General features: G+C 30.0%; 1 protein-coding gene across 4 annotated transcripts in view; it reads left to right on the top strand.

Moving 5' to 3' along the window:
• Positions 1–23,596, top strand: part of LOC100159868 (carbonic anhydrase-related protein 10) — a 124,520-nt gene that overhangs the window by 34,573 nt on the left and 66,351 nt on the right. For all 4 annotated transcript variants that reach the window (XM_029487622.1, XM_029487621.1, XM_029487623.1 and 1 more), the window contains exons 4-5: positions 14,241–14,377; positions 15,029–15,220. In XM_029487622.1, coding sequence (XP_029343482.1) covers positions 14,241–14,377; positions 15,029–15,220 — 329 coding nt within the window. The remainder of the gene's footprint in view (positions 1–14,240; positions 14,378–15,028; positions 15,221–23,596) is intronic.

The raw sequence follows: 23,596 nt of genomic DNA, 5'->3' as shown, positions 1-23,596 counted from the left end.
TCATAGTGTTTGAAATATCTTTAAAGAAACGGTTACCGGTTACCAAAATATCAAAAGTAAACGATAACCGGTTATCGGTTTTCAAAAATGTTCGGCTCCTTACAGAGCCGATTACCGACTTTATTGATAACGGTTTTAAGCCCTGCTTTATAATTATTACAGGCTAATGACCTCTGAAGTTGAAGCCTTATAAAAAAAAAAATATATATATATATATAACTAAATATTACTTTATATAAGTAACTACTTAAGTTCGTAGGTAGAAACCTATAAGTTTTAAGTTACATTACAATTTGTAAAAAATAAATAAAATGTAACATTCAGGTACAATGGAGAAAAAATGTCATTCAAATTCATTATTAAAATACTAACTAGTTAAAAACAAATGTTATTTTCGTTTTTAATAGATGAATTCGCACAAATGCTTTTTAATAACGTATTCAAATGTAAATTCAATAGATTTTATTATACTTTTTCTTACTGCCTCCTATTTAAAAACCATCTAGATAACGATAAAATTCACTTTACGGTTATTGCTTTGTTAATTTGCTCTTTAAAACCTGTATAATATCATTTTTTGGCATTGTAATATATTGATTATATTTTTATTCATATGCGTATATTATGTATATTTATACACAAATCGTTTTTCAGTCCTTTCCGTTTCTCCCCATTTTTATTTCGTTCAAAGGAATAAAAAAGGCATTCAATAACCTACGTAAATATTCATTGTTCCTGCGGTTAAAGTGAAAAAAATTTATTATTCTCTTTTCAACACGGGTCACCGTCGAAAGCAAACCAATGAATTATTATTGCATGTACCAACTATTATTATGTTTGAAAACGTTATTCACAGATCATTAACCACATAAATCCCCGACCCCGTATTTCCTGATCAGACCGACAGGTGTTTATCGAAAATTCGATTTTCATTTGTGGGGGGTGAACAAAAATACCACGAATCCGATACCGAAACAATATCATTAGCATGCTAAAGCCCACCAACTATTAATCTTCAATCATTATTGAAAACATTCGTGACCTGTATAATAATATATTCTGTTCACTGTCCACTGATAAACAATTAAATTACCGTTTTTATTATTATTTTTTTTTTCCGGTGAAATATTTTGTTGTTTGATCGGTGCTTAGTTATACGCATTGATAAGTGTGAACAAAGTAGTTCACATTACACGTTTTGCACCAAGTAACTATATATTCAGTAACGCGTATTTTATAACGAAAATGTGTTGTTGTGAATCGAATCTCTACAATATAATATAGATAAGAACGCAATAGTACAAAATAGTACAATATAATTACCATAATAATAGCGGCTTATTTATTATTTTTATGGTGGAGGGGGGGGGGGGTGGTAGATGTAAAATCATAATCCTAATTAAATTTTTCATTTATTATTAATTATTAGTTATTAAAATACGGTCTTGGGGGGGGGGGGGGCAATCGCTCCTATCTCCTCCCTAAATTACTGGCCTGTAATATTAATTCATTTTTAATCTAAGACTAGTCCATACATATTATTATATTGCGGTATCTTACTAAGTTTCCATTAAGTGAAGAAAATAAAATACGGAAATCGGTGGCGTTCTATGGATAGTTTTTTATAGTATTGTTATTGTTACTATACAATAAACGAGGAACGACTTAAATCCTACGTGTTCGGACCAACATTCGATATCGGGGATTTTGTGTCGCGAGCAGCACATCCATCAACGCCACACGTACCTAATATATTGTAGTCTACATACGTAATTATAGAATAATATTATAGTACCAGGTCTGTGTACAACCATTAATAATAATGGTCTATCTATATAATATAAAAAAATAATTATAATATATTCTCGTATCGTGCATCCCATCGAGGTATATTATAGGTATATTATTCGCTCTAGGTAGTGGTAACTGGTAAGTCGTGCAATGTTATTATATTGTTACCGTGCGTGCTCTATCACATTTGATAGTAATTTATTATATCAATATATGAATATATACACTGCATTATGATATGTAGTCTACTAATTGACTGAAATATGAACCATCGTTCGGATATCGGACGTAATAATTTTCACAGCGATTCGGTCCCATTAAAGTAATTTCGGTTTTAAATTACAACCGCTCGCCATCCCCGCCGCACGTTCTTATTATACGCAAGTCACTTAATCTGCTAGTCATAGGTATTGGGTTCGCTCGCAGTTATTGTTTGTTTTTTTTTAAATGTTTTTCATACAGACGATGACGATATCATCATTCACAACCGCATTCTAATAATTAAATTATTAAAGTCATATCGATGCGCAGATTATATTTTCGTTGCGAAAATATTTATTTATTATAAAGTCACGGGACAAGCCATTGTATACATTATTTAGAGATACATAAAATAACATTAAAATAATACAGTTAACAAACCAATTAAAATAAATTAAATTAAAAATATAGATATTTGCGAGTGGTCTTTTGAGCCGCATCGGCTAATTTTATCATTCTAATTTTATCCATTTTACTTAAGTTTATACTAGGGACCTCAAAGTTGACCCTAGGTAATAGTTCCGGAGCACCCACATTCCCACTATAACCAGTTTAGATAGAAACAGTTAACCCGGATTCTTCTATTATTCAATACATCTAAATTTAGCTGTTCTAATAATGATCATGCTTAGTACCTGTATATTAAAACCAATTTTCAAATACTTAGATTTTTATGCCGCATACGGACTGTTATGTAGAGATACCTACAATACATCTTATTTTATAATGAGAACCGCTTTTTGTACTGTCAATTTTCAAACAGACGATTTTATAAAAATGTTGAAACATAATAATTTAAAATTCAGAAAATGTTGTTTTTAATTATTAAACTTTATACTCTATGGATAATAGTCCTTAATTATAATGGTTTTACATAGAACATAGATTGTAATATATAGTACTTGACGCAGTGGGATTATTCGCACACTTGCGAAACAACCGTACCCAAACATCCTTTGATGTTCATCAAAATACCGTCAACTTTTGGATCGGCTACGCCGTAAATCAGATAATATCCTATATAGACTTATAGTACAGTAATATCCTAACGTGATTATTTTGCCAAAGTATTCCTTGGATTTACAAAATTCACCCATTGTATACTATAAAATATCGATTTATAATAAATTCTAATTTTTAAATAACTGCCTAATCCTAAATGTTATTAGGTTGCCAGTGCCAGTGTTGTATGTCAGTGTTCCATGATAATAATTGACAATATTCATGTTTTACAAGTGGTATATTAAAATCGTCATACGTCACTATATTATAATATTATAAAGTTTTTTCTGAAATTTTCCGTACCTGTAGGCTATACATTAATAGTATGTAATAAATTCTAAATAACCGTCAGAGAGGCGTATTAAACTGTACAAAGTACCTGTGAATAAATGATTATGAGTAATATAGGTGACTTTATTTTATAATTTATACATCCTACATTGCTGTGCTATCCGGTGCGTAATCCTCGATAAATGACCAGCACGTCAGTCCGGTGAAGATGAAGACCTTATAGCCAAATACAATTTTTTTAAAAAACATAACAATAAAAAATATTATAATTATTTAAAAATATAATATACTAGCTCTCACCCGCGTGCTCCACCCCCGTGGATAGTTGTTTGAAAATTGTGGGGCTGTTTCGTAGCTCCACAAATCCTGTCCATCTTTCTTGCAACGATTTTTTTTTTATATGAAGAGTAATTGAACTGTATGCAGAGTAGTGTAAAACTGCTAAAAACTTATCTTAACGTTTCCGTTACCGGGAAAAAAATTCTGATTGTTCAACTCCTTTTGGGTGTAATATGATGTGGAAGCAATATCTTTTTTAAAGTGTAAATGATATTATATTTTAATGTATAGCCATCTCGACCGGCGTTATCCTGTGAGATTCGCAGCAGTATATTATCAGGTAGGCAATCTACCTGCGGTAGATCGCGGACCCTGCGCTGTTTGTACTGGTGGAAGACATAAACGCCAAAATGAGATAAGAAAAAAAAAGTTGTATAGTACGAAAACGCCAAAATCGTATCGTACGAAAGCGTAAAAATCCTAGATACCTGTGTGCCACGCTTAATAGATATTAGGTGCATTTAGAATTATATATTATATTTTATCAATTTATAATTGACATTTTTTCATAAGATCAAAAAAATCAACCGATCTATTAAAATTATAATTTATTAATTTCTATTATATTTATTGACATTTTTGAATAACTATTTATATAAAATATTAATTTTGGCGCAAATGATATGCCATTTTTGCACCATTGGGGTGATTATGTCATATTATAGCCATTTGTATGTAAGTGTATAATTTAACTGTAAAGTATCAAAGTTATACCAAGTTTTTTTGTTTTTCCTTAATTCAACATACAGCGGACATGTTATTAATTTCATCTTTAAACTGTATATTTTTCCTAGATTAGCGCATTATCTTGGCACCATTTGTGGAGCAGCGAAGGTTTGATTTCGTCTTTTTATTTTAATAAAATTCTTCAAAATTAACAACTAAAACTATAACAATCAGAACCACGGCTATAGATAGTATGGTTGCCCATCGACGTACGATTCTTATACTTGAAAAGTGTCTACCGAAATGAATCTCTATAATCAGTATTAAAGTTAAATTAAACAGCTGGAAACTTAAACACTAGCGCTTATATGTCATAGTGGCTATCACGGAACTACAATTTACATTTCAAAGGTAATTGCATTTAGAATCACTACAACAAATAAGCGCTAGAGCGTAAATTTCCAGCTGTTTAATACTGATAATGGAGATTCATTTCGGTAGACACTTTTCTAGATTCGATGGGCAACCATACTATCTTTAATCGTGATCAGAACCAATAATAACCTTACAATAAACAAAAATATATTATTAATATGTTTATTTTTATCCTGGACAGATGGCGCCACTTTTGTATTTTTTACTTCCAGATTTCCTACTTTTCCGGTGGATCTTCCTAAATTTTTTTTCCATAAGAATCTCGTCCTGGCAATTACGAACACAATATAAAAAAGAATAAGCCTAATCAATCAAGCCGTTTTGGAGCCAAACCATGACACAGATTTCTATTTTGCTTTTATAGTAAAGATTGTTTTGTTATTGCATTAAATTATTATATAATAAGAAAATATTTTAAATAATGTTAATATTTTTCGAGATGATGCGTGTTTAAAACTATTAAAACAATCGCTTCCAGTACTCATACTCGTTCGTGGATACAAAAAACATCGGACGGTGACGGGATCAAAGGCGTCGACCACTTGATAAGACAAAAATACCAGCGGAAAATATTGCGGATCCCAGCATGCCTCGAGTATACCGTATACTGCAATAATAATAATATTGCCGGCGGTCACATGCATACCGTGGTTGGACCAAGGGAGCTTAGAACCTCGTTGGATTTCACCAACTTTCTGCAGTCTAATCGTGAATTCCACACAATACCGACGTTTTATAAATTTGCAGCTGCGGTAACTGGTGAGCTCGACCAAGGAAGCTTGCAATGACCACCGTCTACGTTATTGTCTACGGTATACTCGCGGACAACTCGAACGGTACGGCCATGAAGTTCATTTTATCCGCGACCTTTTCGATGACCTTCACGAAAATCTTAGACCATTTTTCCGTAGCCACCCGAAAGTGTGCAGGTATAGATAATAATATAGTGTTGTGCAGTTCAAAGAAATATTGGCGAAACGAGTCCTAAACGACCAGACGAAACGCGCCGCACGTTTCACGAGAATTACACACCGGGTTACTCGTAAAGGTACGATGCACATATGAATCACCTGTATTTATTATTCACGGGCTCCTTGTAAGGATATTATCGACAATTTCAATATTTCATATGCTTCTACGACGATTTTTTTTTAAATTTACCTTATGTTTGCATATATGTAGGTATTAACACAAAAACACGTGGTGCATATTGAAGTATAGGTATTATGTTTGATTAAATGATGGTTAAGTCGTAATATAATATGTATCAATCTATAAGACAGGGTTATTCAAAATGATTCATACGATTTAAAGTGCTTATATTATTTTATTTTTTAGGTTTAGAACAATATGTTATACATTAGTCATTAAATAAAAGAAAAATATGTCAAGTTTAATTATCTGTATCTATAAATGTTCTATGTGAGCTCCTTTGGTTACACGAATAACATCTAGTCGGTGGTCAAATTAATACCATACTTTTTGCACCATATCTTTTGTAATCGACTCCATGGCTCTATGTGATTTTTTTTTTTATAATAATTTATTGCTATAAAATAATTTTGCACTTGTGTGTTACTGCACTAATATAATATGGTATAGGAGTAAAAAATGATTGAATGTTATAAAATAACAATTTCATTATTTTGCCGTATAAAATTAACAATTGGTGCGGTCTGTTCGAGTCTTTTCAATATGATTTTTTCAAACCGGACCAAACGCGTTTTACTTGACTCGGCGGAAGAATATATAAAAAAGTATATAAACAAAATAACCGCCGCATTATATTGTTATTCTTCGAGCCATATAAGCCGAAACGCGTCGGGATGTATACATCGTAAATACAAATATTTTCTGAGCAATATTCACCATACGAAATTACACGATGGCAGCTTTTATAACGAGTTACGGGAGAACGGTCGTTATAATGTTCCACCAGGTGGATAATGTTCAGAATAAAATAAAATAATAAAAGTAAAAAAACCGAAACGTAACATTCCGACGGCATAAATGTTTCGACTTGACATTATTTTGTATTTGTATATTTTTAACACACTTATCACATCAGACCGCGTGTTTTTTTTTTGTCGTTTTTGCTATTTGAAATTTTAAATGGTTTCGTAATTCGTCGAACCATTATACCTAATATTATAATTTACGCAACGCGAAGGATCGCCAAAAACAGTGATGATGGTTAACGTGACGGCGATCTATAAAAGCCCTTAACGTCGAGCTCGATTTCGTCTGTACGTCATTTTACAGTAAAACTCTAGATTCATTGTGGCGATAATATTATCAGCTAAGTTCGATAACAGAATTATTTGTGACAGAGTAACCGTGTAGATAATGTAGTTGACCCAGCTTGGGGAATACCTGATTTGCGGTATACGGTATATGTAAGTACCGACGTACCGACTACCGAATGTCCATATACCCATGTATATATCATGATTTTTAGCATGGTTTACTCTTTGTCAACACGCAATATACAAAATATAGTTAGTAATTTGCAGTCAATGATCAACACAGTAAGTTTCGTTATGAAGACGTATCTCTTCGCACTTATTGCGTTTTGCACGGTTATCTACAGTAAAAAATTGAGTGATTCGTAATGTTATTTTCAGATATTCTAAGAATCGTATTTTATAGTAAAATTAATGTCATACTATCTCTAAGGTTAGATCTATATCCGAGAATCGTGTGACAAATTCTGTTTTGTTCTCAACACACTTTCTTAGACCTTAGTACATACTATAGTATATAGGCAATATTATTGTAGTTAATATGTACTAGAACTAGAGGATCAACATTTGACGTAATTGTTTTAATTTGGAATAAATTCAATGTCTGTATTATTACATTGACAGTACTTACAATTATTATTACTTTATATATTACTACATTTTTATTTATATTTTAAATGTTCGAATACAAACATTTTAATTAAAAATGATTGTTCTAAACGAATTCAACCGGATTACACAACTCTGTGGAGGCAATATGTCGAGTTGAATGTGTCACTTAAACTTGTAGCTAACGTGTCACCAACATTTTGTTAGGTACCTATAATAGGCTATAAGTATCAAATATACAGAATACGACACAACATAGACAATAACAATAATATCATATACCTATATAAAATTGATTTTTTTAAATGCAAATCATTGTAGAATTGATTTGCTACACGTCTCCCCCGTAAATCGTTACATTTTATTGATAAATCACTGTTTAAATAATATAATAACAAGTAATGTTATATAACACGAGCGTATACCTACGAAATTTTGCAAGAGTATTTTGTGGGCTTTATTTTAAGATAATTTATTAATTTTTTGTATATCAAAAAATGAAACAGCAATAAAAGTGTATTTAATTTTAAATTGTCGCTCCTAATTAATTATTCCAAATTAATGAACACCGTAAATTAGTGTTTATGCTGGTAGCAGCTGCTGTGATATTGTCTTCTACTCAAGTTTATATCATCGTTTGTATACTTTTCTCGTCTGGAATTCTACGTAGGGGTCACTCGACATTTTAACGTTCGATTCTGTTTTTAAGCCGACGTTATGTATAATACTCGTTTTGTTTTTGAATACGGTACGAACTCAGACATAGTATAACGCAATAATATAGACCGTATGTTCGAATATCAAACAAATCTGCTGCATACCAACCAGTATACATAGTAATAATAATTTCCAAATGGTCGATTCACATACATTTCGACGTACAAAGATCGTTTCGAATCGTTCGTACGAGAGCGATTCACATCGCGTAGCATGTGTCCATCGTTATCCACTCCACGGTTTCTCAATAAACCCTTTTATTATAATTTTACCGTATTATATCAGTCAGATTCGAAGATATTTTAACTAGATACGTGCGTGGATACAGTGACGTAGACTTAGCATTTGGTCCAAGGAAACAAAAATAATTTTCACACACCCTCGTTCGTGGTATTCGCATACCTTTCAAGTCTAAGAAATTTCACCCACCGCGGTAGGGCTTAAACAGAAATTTAAAGCGGAGTTAAATACACTCATACATACATTTCCGTTTTAATCTATATATATATATATAAATACCACTCACTCACTCATTCATCACAACATCTCAATAAATACAAAATTTACGAATTTGACATTTGGAATAGTGCACGTTCCTCTAATGATCTAGATGTGCAATAAGAAAGGATTTTCCAATATTCGCATTTTAAAAAAATGGTCAAACAGGGATCTTGAGATTCAAGGTGGAAATCGAAACTTTTTTTTGTTTATAAATGGTTGCCATTGGTTGTAGATTATTATAGTAATAGTAGAAATTAGTATTGTAATTTTTGTTTTGTATATAAATGGTCGCCAATGGTTACTCGGCAGATCAGATACAAGCATGCAAGAAATTGTCACACTTATGGTCACGAATAAATAAACTATATTTTGAAAACAAATGTATACGTGTGTATATACACGTATACATAACTTATTGTACTCAAAAACTATTCAATTGAATTTTACAAAAATCTCAGAGATTGTTTTTAGAGATGTCAGAAAAGTTTAGAGAGTGATTGTTTAGTCAAACAATGTTAAAAAATATATCAAGCTTAATCCAATCCGCACCTTGATGTGGCCCATCCAGATAGAATTACTTCACAAAGTCAGGTATGCTGACGCCGATTTACCCGTGCAGAAATGCAGTTCACTAAAACTGAGATACACTCAAACCAAGATCCACATATAATATCAGCGTATATACTATATTATAAGATTGATCACAAAAAAAACTGTACACGGGCGAAACTGGGATATTCAGATAGTATATACATAATTATATATAATATATAAAAGATTATTTACCAAATATGTCAAGTTCTAACCCCCTTTTTTTCTCCGTTTAATGCATTTATTGTATGGAAGTTTCAAATACCTCAAGGACTATATTATTATCAAATATTTAGATTTCATTTCCCGTTTAAAGAGTGTCCTGTAACGATACAATGTTTCCATTTTTAAAATACCCTTTTTATTCAAATTTGAACGAGTAGCTTCTGAGTTATTAAGCTATGAGTACTAACGATAATAGTAATTAATAATGGTTTTAAATACCATATATAATATATTCATCTAATATTTAGTCAAGTACTTGTTATATTCAAACAATGTTTACATATTATAATTTTCTAATTATCATAGCATTATATTTTCTAAACCTGTTATCATGATCTATTATCCTTGGTACTTACGTAAAGTTGAAGTACTTGGAAAGTAACCGTAAAGATTTTGATTTATAGACACGACAAATATATTGATAAGTATCATCGGTTTAAGAAATTACAATCATAACAAGTTACAACGGGTTGTTTTTGTTTGAAAAAATAACTTTGCTCCTCAACGGGTAACTCGTTAAATGGTGTAAAAAAATCAAAGTAATTGAAAATAAGGTATTATATTTAAGTATAATATATTTAAGAATGTCAAAAATTAGGATTAGAATAATCATATGATTAAAGAAAAACAAAATAGTGGTGAGCATTGGTTGAATTTCGTGGTACCGCTTTTTAGCTTTTATATTGTATATACGTAAAAGTCTTATTGCCAGTCGTCATTGTAGAAGACACGACAGTTTACCGTCTACACTACGGTAACCAAAGACGACGTTTCCGGGTCACCCGCAGGAAGTCGAGGTCGCTAAACGACAGCGAATACAATGACCATAATAGAAAATAAAAACTGATACAGTCACCCCCTACTGACTCCGTACGTCGATATATTATTATATTGTGTTAGTCGTAAACTCGAAACGGTGCGTAACGGTTATCGTGGTACGGGGGGGGAGGGGGGGTGTCGGTGACTGTGATTCAATCGGGCCGGTGGGCTTGGAAGTCGGTCTTCGGCGGCACGCTGCGAATCGGAAGGTCGTCACGAGCCCCCGTCCGGAACACGCACTTCGTATTATTATACGCGTTTAACCCTTCGGCTGCTTTATTTGAACATATATTATAATATATTTATGCGAGTCATGTGAGTGGGGTTTGAGACGGTGGGTGCGAGAGAGCACGACTAGACTGGTGTATGTAGGAGAAGCAGGTGGGTGAGCAGGTGGGTTACACATGTGTGTGTATATATATAGTCGCACCGCCGTCGCCAGCGTGCTGCATGCGGACGCGGATATAAGGTTTGACGTGACGAGCTGGTGTGTGTGTGTGTGTGTGTGTGTGATATATTTAAGTATATGTATATAGATTATATACAAACGGACCAATTCAATTTCACGGTGCCGGGGGTTCGTCGTACGTCACGTTCACAACCGCACGGCGATTTACTGCAGCACTGATAGTGCACCGACGATCGAACTCAAGATTTTTCCGAATCGTCAGATTGCCCTCGCGCACAACGTTTTACTATTATTATTATTATTATTATTATTGTCATCTTATTTATGCGTGTTTCTATAAATGCCCGCCGTTCGGTATACAATTTTTTAACGTTGGACAATCATTAATTTAACGTCCTCCTTTATCAGAATGTGTATTACTGCAGGAGATTGAAACAAATAAACAAAGAATATTATGATTAAAACTCTACACTTAATTTTTCAAAAATGTTTACTCTTTTGAAAATATTTTTTTACATAATTTTATGTCATTTTTGAAAAAAAATTATATTTTATATTGGTTAAAAAAAATATTTGATAGGAGGTCTATAAATCACTGAGGTACTCCACACAATATTGGTCCACTACACCACTCATATAAGCTTTAAATACTTATAAGGCAAAAGTCATAACTATAATTACTCGGTAGGTACTCGTTTGAAATTTGATTTTTATATTGTATCGAATTATCGAAGTACTCGGGAAAATATTCTTCTTAGGAGTATGAAATTAAAAGTATATTCAATAATCAATGATTGGAGAAAAGGAAAAAATGAAAAAATTGTAATGTAGGTATATAATTTTTTTTTCTAAAACGTTGTCTTGAAATATAATTACGAAGAGATAATTTTTTAATTTTTATACAAAATTCTTTGACAGAACATAACCGATGATCATTTATTATTTAAATTGTAACAGTCCAGCGCCAACTGTATTTAATGTATTTTGTGTATTATTCACTTTTTATTTTATTCGAAAAGTTGTTATTACCATTTATTTTTTTATTAGCTATAAAACAATTTTCGTAAACACATTTAGTGCTGAACGCGTTTATAACTGAAAGTGAAAACCATTGAAAAAAAATATTTGTTCTTAAAACAAAACTACTTTAGTTTTGATCAGGCATATAATTGCTTGTGGCACATTATTTATGATGAGAAAATGGTCGCTCATAAGTCATAAAGCCATCGAAATGTAATTATTAACTTAGGGATTTAAACTACAATTGCAGTCAAATTGTCTGCTATTTTTACAATCAAGGCTTTATTTACTTAGTAAAATAGTAAAAACTCCAATACGAAATGTACAGTAATGTAGAATTGTGATGGTCAACGAAGACGTTATTATTAATTTACGTTATCATATTATGTTGTAACAGTGTAAGAGCAGTAACATAATAGTCTAAACGTTCTGAAATTGATTTTTTTTTACTTATACTAATGGTTCTATAAATTATTAATTAATTAATTATTTAGAAGGTAACTAATGGAAATACAATGACAAATCAAAGTCACTTACGTTTGGTTATACTATTGTCACTGGATTTATTAATGCATTGCTTCAATCAATCTACCTATTATCAAACATATTGCCCTTGGGATTCTATTATGGTCATTGGAAACAGTATTTTGCTCATCCCAATTATTTTGAAAAGTTCTAAGAAGTTTAGATATTTTACTCATTTTCACCACCCAAAAATAGCAACGAATTTCTACTAGAAAATTGCACTTTCCAAATTATAGATATTTTTCTTTTATAAAAATTGTCTTTAGATACACATACAAAAACACACACACACACACACACACACACACACACACACACACACACATGACTGTAAAAACCATAAATTCATCCCTCCACCCAAAATCGAAAATAAATATTTTATATACGTAGGTAAAACGTATACATTTTACTTAGTGGGGTTTAAATGCATGAGTATTGATACTGATTGCCGGGTGGCTTTTCTACTCAAATTCCAAACTTCAATACAACGTAACCATGATTTATATAATATATTGTAATACATTTTTTAATTTTTATTAAATTCAATGTTTCTCGATTTAAGTTGTATTAGTATTATTCATGTTTCCTATTGGTGTGTGCCTACGCTTAAATACATTTAGTCATCGTTAAATACCTAGTAATGAGTAGTGATAATAAATAATAATTTTATACCGCGAATGTTCAATATTTATCGAAATATTAGATATAATTTGTTCATACAATCTATTAACTTATGTTTTATTTTAGAAAAAAATTCTATCGTATTATTATTAGAGGAAACTATTGTGTGAATAATGACCGAAATTTATTTGAGTAATATCGTATTGCTTATTTAATATTATATTGAGAGTATCACCAGGGAACTTTAATGAACAGTAGATCATGTTTCGTCATATTAGACTTTACACAAAGGAGAACAATATAAATAAACGTGAATTAATGTTGACGTGTAATTTCAAAATAACTATGTTAAGCTTTTGTTTCACTGACACGGAAATGGGTTTTCGGTGGAAGTTAAGAGACGCGAGTATAGCGATTTTTTTTTTCATTTTACTTACCTACATAATATACAATATTATAAAGAGTATATATAAATTATTTTATGAAAATTAATGTGATTTTTTTTCGTAACAATTTAGAATAAAACAATCAGTCTTACTTTATTATATATTTATATTATTATTATTTTGATAAATTACCTGAAATATTAAAAGTATAGTCCATGCTATACTAGCTAATATTTTGTTTAACGTTGTTAGTTAATAAAATGTTTACCAAGTTTGTAGTTTTTAGATTTAAAAACACTGATGCTTTTAAGGATACAAGTACAGTTCCGAAATAACATAATAGAATAGTTGTTGATGAGTTGGTTGTAGTTGCAATTGAGCTAAAGTTTAGTATTCGTTTTTATAACAACTAGATATTAGGTACATAATATTCATAATACAAAGTACTTATCTATAGCGTAAAATATTTTGTAAAATATACCTAATACAAAAGTATATAAACTTAAAAATATTTACAGTATATTTTTAAATATAAATTACCAAATGATTTAAAAAAATGTAATTATGTTACTATACAAATGCGCAATTACGATTATGAAACAAGATACTATATATTATACTCGCGCAAAATTACAAGTTGCAACGTCGGAAACTATAATCTGATATTGTATAGTCGTATAATTAATTTTGAGGTGGACTACCCTTAGGTGTACGGGGTGTCACTATATAGAATACCACATTTATATCGAATACAGACTGTGTATACTTATAAATAATGTATTATTTCAGGGCCAAAATATTGGGGCGTTTTGAACCCGCTGTGGAAGTTATGCTCGATTGGCAAACGACAATCTCCGATTGACATTGATCCGGATAAACTGCTGTTCGATCCATTTTTGAAAAATCTTCACATCGATAAAGACAAAGTGAGAGTAAACGCATATGTTTATATATTATTTTGTACAGCCGTCGTGTTTTTGTAGCTACCGCGCTCAATTTAACAGCAATATCGTATTCAGCAGAGTTATTTTTATATATAAATATATATTCCCGAATATTATGCAAGGATTGACGGAAAAATAATAAAATCTGTCTGGAATCAGGATTTTCAAGATGTACACATTTCATATATATATTATATACTTTAGAACCATATAGATATAATATGGTTTATGATGTATACGATATACCTACGCGTATTATTATTATTTTATTTATTTTTTTTTTTATGAAAAATGGATTTTGAAACGGAAAGCAATATGTCAAAGTATAATATAACGTCTTGATAACTCAGCCGACTATATTAATTTTGTTCTCTTTGGCACTTTTTTTTCTACCCACGTGATACACACACACACACACACACGTGTATAAATAAATAATATATCTACTGATAACAACAGGCATTATTATGTTTCAAAATTAATTTTTAAAAAATCATAACATATTATGGTAGGTGGGATACGCTTATGAAATATGTAAAAAGATTTAGTCAATCTCTTTCTGTTGGATTTTATTTTATTTGAATAATTACGTTCGTTATTTGCCTTATAATAAATCTGGTTGGCGTAATACAGGTCAGTGGAACAATCGAAAATACTGGACAGTCATTGGTGTTCAGAGTGGATAAAGAGTCGAAATACGTTTTGAACATCACCGAAGGTCCTTTGACTTATCGCTATCAATTCCAAGAGTTCTACATACACTTCGGCACTGATAACAATCTCGGGTCCGAACATAAAATCCAGGGTTACTCGTTTCCGGCTGAAGTAAGTATTTATGTTACTATATTTTATTCGAATAAACCGTGGCGTAACAATACATAAACTAACTTGTGATTGTATATCACAAGCAGAATGAAGTGGATTTTTGTATTGAAATGATATACGTGCTTTATTTTTGTTTGGCGGAAAATCATCTTTGAAGGGAAAATGTGATTAAATTAGCAAAAATTGCATGTTTCAAAATATCTATTATTAAAAGAAATAAAATTTGTTATAATTAGAATAATAGAACTCGAAAGAAATCTCTGTCAAGACAAATAAACATTAATATTACTATTGAGGAATATTTTTCAATTTACCTATAATTTATAATATTTTGATACATTTTGTATGTATATACACGTGTTGTATTGGTATATGTATCTACTTACAATGGTTTTGAAACTTGTTGTTAACATTGAAACTAATTCCACTGCAATATTTTAAGCACCCATTGTAAATATTTATATGATACAGATTAAACAATCGCATAAGTGTATTTATTTTTATGACTTTCCTCGCTCGCTAGGAGCATACGAAATAAATGCTATACATAAATGCTGCTGTGTGCAATATACATAATAATAAAAAAATAATTCCGTATTCATCAAACAAATGGCAGTTTTTTTTTTATTATGATTGAATTAACCAAATATTTTATTGCACAAAAAGACAATATTTTTCAAACTCAATTAATTATTTTAATTGATGAGATAATGAAACAAAATATCATACAATAAGCGTTTAATGCATCTTATACATTTTTCTGTTTACTTGTACTAAACGATTCATACATTTTTCATAAAGTTTCGAGGAGCTTTTTTTATATTATGTATTATTCAAACTGGGAGACACTTACACCGTGATTTATAATTACCCGTTGTGTAATTATCGTGTGACAATCAACACCACCTACAGAAATCACTTTGTTCGGTTAACGGTACACCAGTAATACACGCCATCTGTACATGCAGAACTCTGAAGTTCCTATATATTATAATATTATTATGAGACCCTGAATTTGCTATGCTTAAGTAACAACCTTCAGAGTTTTGATTATGGCTAATCCATTTGTCATCCGCATGGGTCTTTATTTCTAATTCTTCTCCTCATTATTATTTATTTTTTTTACGTCGTCAAAATAAAGTCCCAAGAAAATGAATTGATTTAATAACTTAAGTATTTAATATTTAATATCTGAGGTAATCAGATATTAATATGTATGTAATATATTTGAGTTTTCGCGACATAATAATGCATTTATTTTAGGTTGTTCACTTTTGAAAAGTTATCGTTTTATTTTTTTCATTATTTTTGAAATATCTCTCTTGGAATCACGTCGAATCCAATAGGGTAAATCCGAGTAAATGTACTAGGTTTATGTATACGGTCTTTGGGTCTTTCTCTGCATAAACTAATACATTAGTTATTACTACTCGAACAAAATCGTTTATTTTGTATTATTTCAAAATCGAGTTAATTGGTTAAACGAAAAAAACAAAAAAATAAGATATTAAATGTTCTACGATTTTCTCTCTATAAATTGCCTCCAATGTTGAACACGATAATTTGTATCTTTCGATAAAAGTCTGTGTAATTTCAAAAGTTCATGGAAGTTGTTCGGTGTGAAAAAGTTATTCCACTCCACAATAAAAGGGTAAAGAAAATTCAAATAACGAACGCACATAATATATTATATATAGGTATATATATAATTAAAAAAGGACACCGTGTGTTGATAATTTATTAACTCTAGGTATAAAACTTGTCTAGATAAACAAAATATATTATAATGTGAATAGGTTTCTACAATTTTCCGTTTAAATTTTATTACATCGGATGCTTATTAAAAGTTGAGTATATATTATACAAACAAATTCACTGCGTATTTATTATATAATATTATGTAACTACTATCGTCTACCACCATGCACCAAATTTTTATACTTTAATACTTCTAGTAAATGTAATGATGATTGATATACCAACATTATTAACGGTGAACGGAAAAAAAAACCTCGATAAAAATACTGCACATTCAATTTTTTTATAAATTTTAAATACTGCAGTTGGTTTTAGATGCGAATTATGTTATTATTATAATTTTTAATCTATTAATTTAATTTACTATACACAATCAATATTATTTACCATGTATTATAATTTCTAACAGATATCACATAAACTTAGCATATTATTTTTTAAATCAACTGGAAAAACTCGAGAGTTTTTTTTGAACGTAAAATAGAAATACCGGCTCATTAATTTAAAACCTTAAAGTTAAAGTTTCTGTGTCTTGCATAGGTGAAAATATATATGTGTTAGAGTCCCCGAATTCCACCACAATATCAAGTATCACTTTTTTTTTAGTCATAATTCACTATCTAGTACTATACATTTATTATAACATACGTCCAAAAAAAAGTTTAATTTAGCATTTAGGATTATATATATTTTAGTAGTTCTATTATATAATATTATACTCTAGAATTAATACAATAATTAATTTGTATAGATAAATTAGACTGATTTCTGTCTTCTTAAATTCATTGTTAACACGATTATTTCCTACATTATGCTTTGATAATATTTGTCCAAGGCTCGATTTTCGTTATGTCTACATATATGTCGTTGCAGATATCGCAGCAATGGCGTCATTTCAATTTTCAATAGAGGGGGGCAAAGGTTTAGACTGGCCCGAATGGGTAAAAAAAAACCGCAATATTTTCTGAAAATGATATAAAATAGGCATGTTTCGTGCTAATAAAATATAGTAATGGATAAAACGGCGACAACTGGGCACCGGGCCCATCGGGCCGCTTTTAAAATCAGACAGGGGCAAATGCCCACTTTGTTCCCCCCCCCCCCCAAATAACGCCACTGTATCGCAGTACTAGTTTCAAAAGTTTTCGGTTTGTACTAGGTTTCGATATAAAAAGCATATAACCTATATCTTACCCCAGGCACGTATATAATATACACATTATAATAATATTATACCGACCATGTTATTGTTTAATCCGACCACTTTACTACAAATTCCAATAGTATAGCTGGGTCTGTTGCTTTTAAAATGACTATTTTATTAACCGGGGAGTTGTTGAGTTATAATTTTGTAGTATTTCAAAATCACAAGTACCTCCAAGTTATTAGATGTCACGACCGCGTATATAGGAATGGTGTAATGATAGATCGTCCGTTGGATTTTCACTTCCTGGATGTAATTTTGCACGGAAATTCGTCAAATGTGCATATAGATCTGTTTACGTACATAATCGTTCAAACGCGTTTCTCCCTTCGTCGAATATTCCCTCACATTTGAATAATTTTCCAATACTCGTGCCGGAACTAGTATAAATTCAATTTCTATGTGGAACACATTACCACCATGTGGAATGTTGTTTCCGTATATCGTAAAATCTAAACAATATAAAAGCTACACGAGAAAACATATTGTAGAATCCAATTTTCAAAATAATGACGAGTTTGGGTAAAATAAACATAATATGCTATTTCACTATAATATACCCCATATACGCCTGTAATAATAATATAATATGTGCATACTAAAGTAAATCGAATCGCATTTAATACAATTGTAAGCCAAAGTGCACTAAAAACACCTCCAAACTTTTTTCTTCTTAAAATATAATTTTCTGCAAAATAATCCCTGTTATTTCAATGACTTCATTCAGTGTTAATATTGAAAATTTACTATTGTTCATTCCACGACCATATTTGAAGTACACCTAAACATAGGTGGAAATCAATTCAAATTTCAGGAGTCTATAATTTTTAACATCAATATGAATGGGGGAGGGGAGGTGGCTCGATCCTATACAACTAAAAAAATGTTTATTTTTGGGAGGCTATTTGATATTTGGGGAGGTTAATTGGGGGCCCTTCCTCCCAAGCACCATTTCCGCATATATGTTATATATTAACCTATGTTAACATTTCATACTTTCTTAATAATTATAGATAATTTTAAACGCAACCGATCCGATTGTATTTTTATTAAATAGCTAAAATGCAATAATTAGATGTAATTATTTTTTTAATGATTGAGTGGACATATTGATTAATTTCAAGTTTTATTTTTTTTTCATTTTTTTTCAATACTTTTAGTTATTTTTTAATAATTTAATACATGTACTTTCTACACGTTTCGCATTTTCATATTGTACTTTATAACTATATCAATAGTTTGATGATGGTAATTTACGTCCACATGCCAAAGTTATAGGTTTCTTAAGTATATTTTACAAAACAAACAATAAAACGTGAAAACCAATAATATTATGATACCTACCTGCAAGTCTGTATATAATATAATGTTCGTTATTTTATTTTGCACTACCTACCTAAGACGATTCTTTTTACTGTCTTACAGCAGATTTAAGAATTGTATTCTTCGACGCTGATTAACTGTTTTTGTGAACCTTTCACATCATTATTTGTGTTAAATGTAAATTATATAGTTATTTTATCATTTTAATTTAAATAAATATAACATTTTTAAATAAAAATGAAACAAGAACATTTTTTGAGAGCTAAAATTAAGTGTTCATTGTATCGTATACATCCCAATCAATACATCGGTGCGTGACTTTATTAGGTAGTTAAGTTTTTATTAGGAAATAGCTACATGGACATAGCTAGTAATCTTCATTCTTATGAGTATTTTCGTATAATGATTTCATCAAACAACGTCTGTGATTTATTGTATTACCTTTTAAAAAAAACAAACACATTACCTCTTGGCAGTATGATTTATTTTATATTTTATGATGATATTTAGAGCACCACAATATATCCGGACGCGTCATTGGAAAAATATGTATTTATACATATATGGATCTGTATTTAATACTATAATAATATTCCAAATAGTTAATTTCCAAAATATCCAAAATATGTCTAATTATTTCTAAAGAGTGCCTTCAAAAACGTCGTGTTATTGAGTAATTTATGGATGCCATGATACGTTTAAATTAAAAGCCACTGCCATTGTACTAAACTGGATGTAAAAAAATCCAGTTCATTAATTTGCTAAAGGGCGATTATGTTTTCGTCTTTTTGTTTATAAATGCATTTGCAGAAGTCTTACATTTTATTCGTTCGCGAATCATTAATATACTTGTATACCTATACATTATGGTTATTGATTTAAAATGTGACATGTGCGTATTTTAATGAAGTGGTAATTTCTTTGCCGGTTATCTTTTGATAATAAATTTGAAACAATGTAGCTGAATAAATGCCGAAAACAGAAAAAGGTAAACTGAGTCGATAGGATATAAACATATAAACGGCAAGCTTCCCTTAGGTGAAACAATAATGGTATAAAATCGATACGACACAACATGTGTAAATTAAAGATAATCAAAAGTCTGCAAAAACTTTTATGTATATTGTATATGGTGATATTTTTGATGATATACAATATACATACATATATGGTACATAATGACCACGATAACTTTATGATAATTAGTTAGCAGAACTCAACCCAAAATCAAAGAAAAACGAACTTAAATAAAAACAACATATTATTAAATGTAGATTGTAGAACTATACAAAAGATGCGTATATTAGTTGAAAATTGTTAGTAATAAGTATTAATAGTTTTTTTATAACCTGTGCCTTATGTTTCAATTGTTTTTCAACCGTTATTTTGTAACTTATTATAGTATAACGTTTGGCAGTTTTTATATCATCTTAAAATATATCAAAATGCACAGAAAACGTTTTTGTACCTACGCATTATATAATATAGATAAGTTTTATCCTCATCCAAAAAAAAATAAATATATATTATTTATTAAGTAAGTAGACACCAAAATAGTTCACTATTCTTTTTTCATTATCTATAACTCTGAAATTAGCGCATTTAACCAATAATAAATAATAACCAATAACCACCATTTAATGCATTTGAATACATACATGTGACGAATTTCGGGAACAATTCTAAACAAATAGGCCTAAGGTTTTTTTGACAATAGACCACAAAAGTATATTGTAAGAGCAATTTTTATGACACAAAGGGTACTGCGCAATTGCATATAAAATGACAAACAGACGTCTCATTATGCATACAACAATCGTCACTATAATAATATGTGTCTGTCCAATTGAAAACGACATTGTTAGTTATCATTATCACCGAGCAGACAACTACAGACAAAACGGAAAACAATTTTCTCATAACGATGGCAATTATTAATATCAAATACCTGTGTATATAAACGCACAATTTTCATTGTATCTGATTCAGCAAACAAATAACGATATTGCTTCCTTTTTTTTTTAATACAACCATAAGCGTTTAAAAAATATAATATGTCAAGTTTTTCCTTTGTGCTTTTTTTTCTTTTACATAAATAAATGTACTTTTATTTGTACATAGTTGGCAAATGAATGTCGTTAGTCGTCCGTCCAAGTTATTTTGGGTTACACGCACAATTCTAAAAGTTATTTATATGGAGTGAGTTTCCAAATGGTATAAAACAGCCCGGTCTTTAGTTGTAACAAAGAAAATGCAAAAATAAATATATATATTTTTTTATGTCTGAACAACGAGACACATATTATTATATAATGTCAATTTTCATTCAATGAGACATCTATTTTGCAAGCAATATGATATGGAAAGTAATACACTTAGTATTTTTTTTTTAAATAAAAAATTAATGTGGACACTTAATATTATTGAATCATTGACAATGTAAATTGGATAAAATATAATTTTTTTTTTTAAACTTTATAATACCTATTGTTTGCAATTCTGCTTTTGAATAAATATGTCAACCAACTTTTAACAATCCTCTTATTGAAATAAAAATTAAATATATAAAAAACATAGCGAAAAATAAATGTAATTATTTAAACTAAAAATACCTTAAAAATTACTGAAAAAGTAGTGAAACTCAACAAAAAATCACAAAATATTAGCTGTATTTTTGGAGGTAAACCGTGCTTTTTATTCACATAGTTTTTGAATTACAGTGAATCATTGAATATATACAACAGTTAAACACTACTATAATATTATATAACAAGCAAAAAAATATAATCATTGATTAATATAGGTTTTGAAGAAATTATAATTAAAATCAAAATGAGCATAAATATATTTTAATAAGTCAATAGCTCCACTCATAATCGATATTTTCAGTTGCTGTAAAATTTAAAATTAACATATTAAACCACCATCTTATAATAGCGGATCAAAGCCCAGCTTGTATGCATAATATTGTTTGTTCAACTTGAATAATCTATATATTATAATGTATTAATGTCTGATATCTATTTTATATTGCAATCAAACCAATCTGGTTCTAATTCCAGAATAAGATAAAACAATTCTCTCATCGACAATATAATATCCGACGACTAACGTAAGCCCATACACATTTATTTCGATTGTTTGTGCTAGAACAATATTATAATCTACATAGAGTCTTCGTTAATTCTCGTATCGTTAATAGTTCGAGATGGCATTGTCTTAATAAAATCATCTAATATAGAACCAAAATAATTTCCAGGTATGTATAGATTACACAACCGTCTTGGGCCTCCTTGTCGTTGACGATGCTAATCGATAGGACGTTATACGTTAATTAATTCGGATCCTTGATAAATCACTCGAAACCACTTTATCACTGTCAGCACTGGCTTATCAGCACTTCGTAAACTTCTAATCGGGTTACCCTTCGTTCCTTCTTCTTTTTCTTCTTCTTATATATATATATATATATATATATATTATTTTTTATAGACCAGTTAAATTGACTTCTTCTATTACCATTAAAAATGGAGGCGATAAAGAATGACGATGGTGTGCATCTAAGAACCATTAAAGTAAACAGAATGCGTATAAAATAATAATAAGAAAAAAGAAAATGCCATTAGCAATAAATCAACTTCGGTGAAAACTCATTTTAATGCGATTTAAACACAAATATAAATTGAATGTAAAATGACACCTTTTTGAGGGACAAAATGTTAATGATGCCCCAGTCCCAGTGACAGATTTATCTTGACTGGTCGAAGATGCGTGATTTTGCCAAAATAATTAAAATATTCTAAATACCATAAAAAAATAAACTTATTCGTTTAGAACATCACACTGTGGAACTTAGCATGTAGTATAATATAAATTACATAATATTGTTGTAATAATTTTTTTTATCATTAAAAAATTAATTATAATAACATATTATGTATTTATGTAATTTAGGGTAAAATTTAAAATTTAAATACATAAAATAAAACTATCAATTATTAATGATTCCATTTTGTGTAGTTCATATTATATTATAGTCAATGTAAAATATACGCTGCCAATTATTGTTATTTATTACAAATACTTAGAGT

This window comes from Acyrthosiphon pisum, chromosome A1 (assembly GCF_005508785.2).
Source record: "Acyrthosiphon pisum isolate AL4f chromosome A1, pea_aphid_22Mar2018_4r6ur, whole genome shotgun sequence".
NCBI lineage: Eukaryota > Metazoa > Arthropoda > Insecta > Hemiptera > Aphididae > Acyrthosiphon > Acyrthosiphon pisum.
Note: the sequence above shows the minus strand (reverse complement) of the source record. Positions and strands in the feature narration are given on the sequence as shown.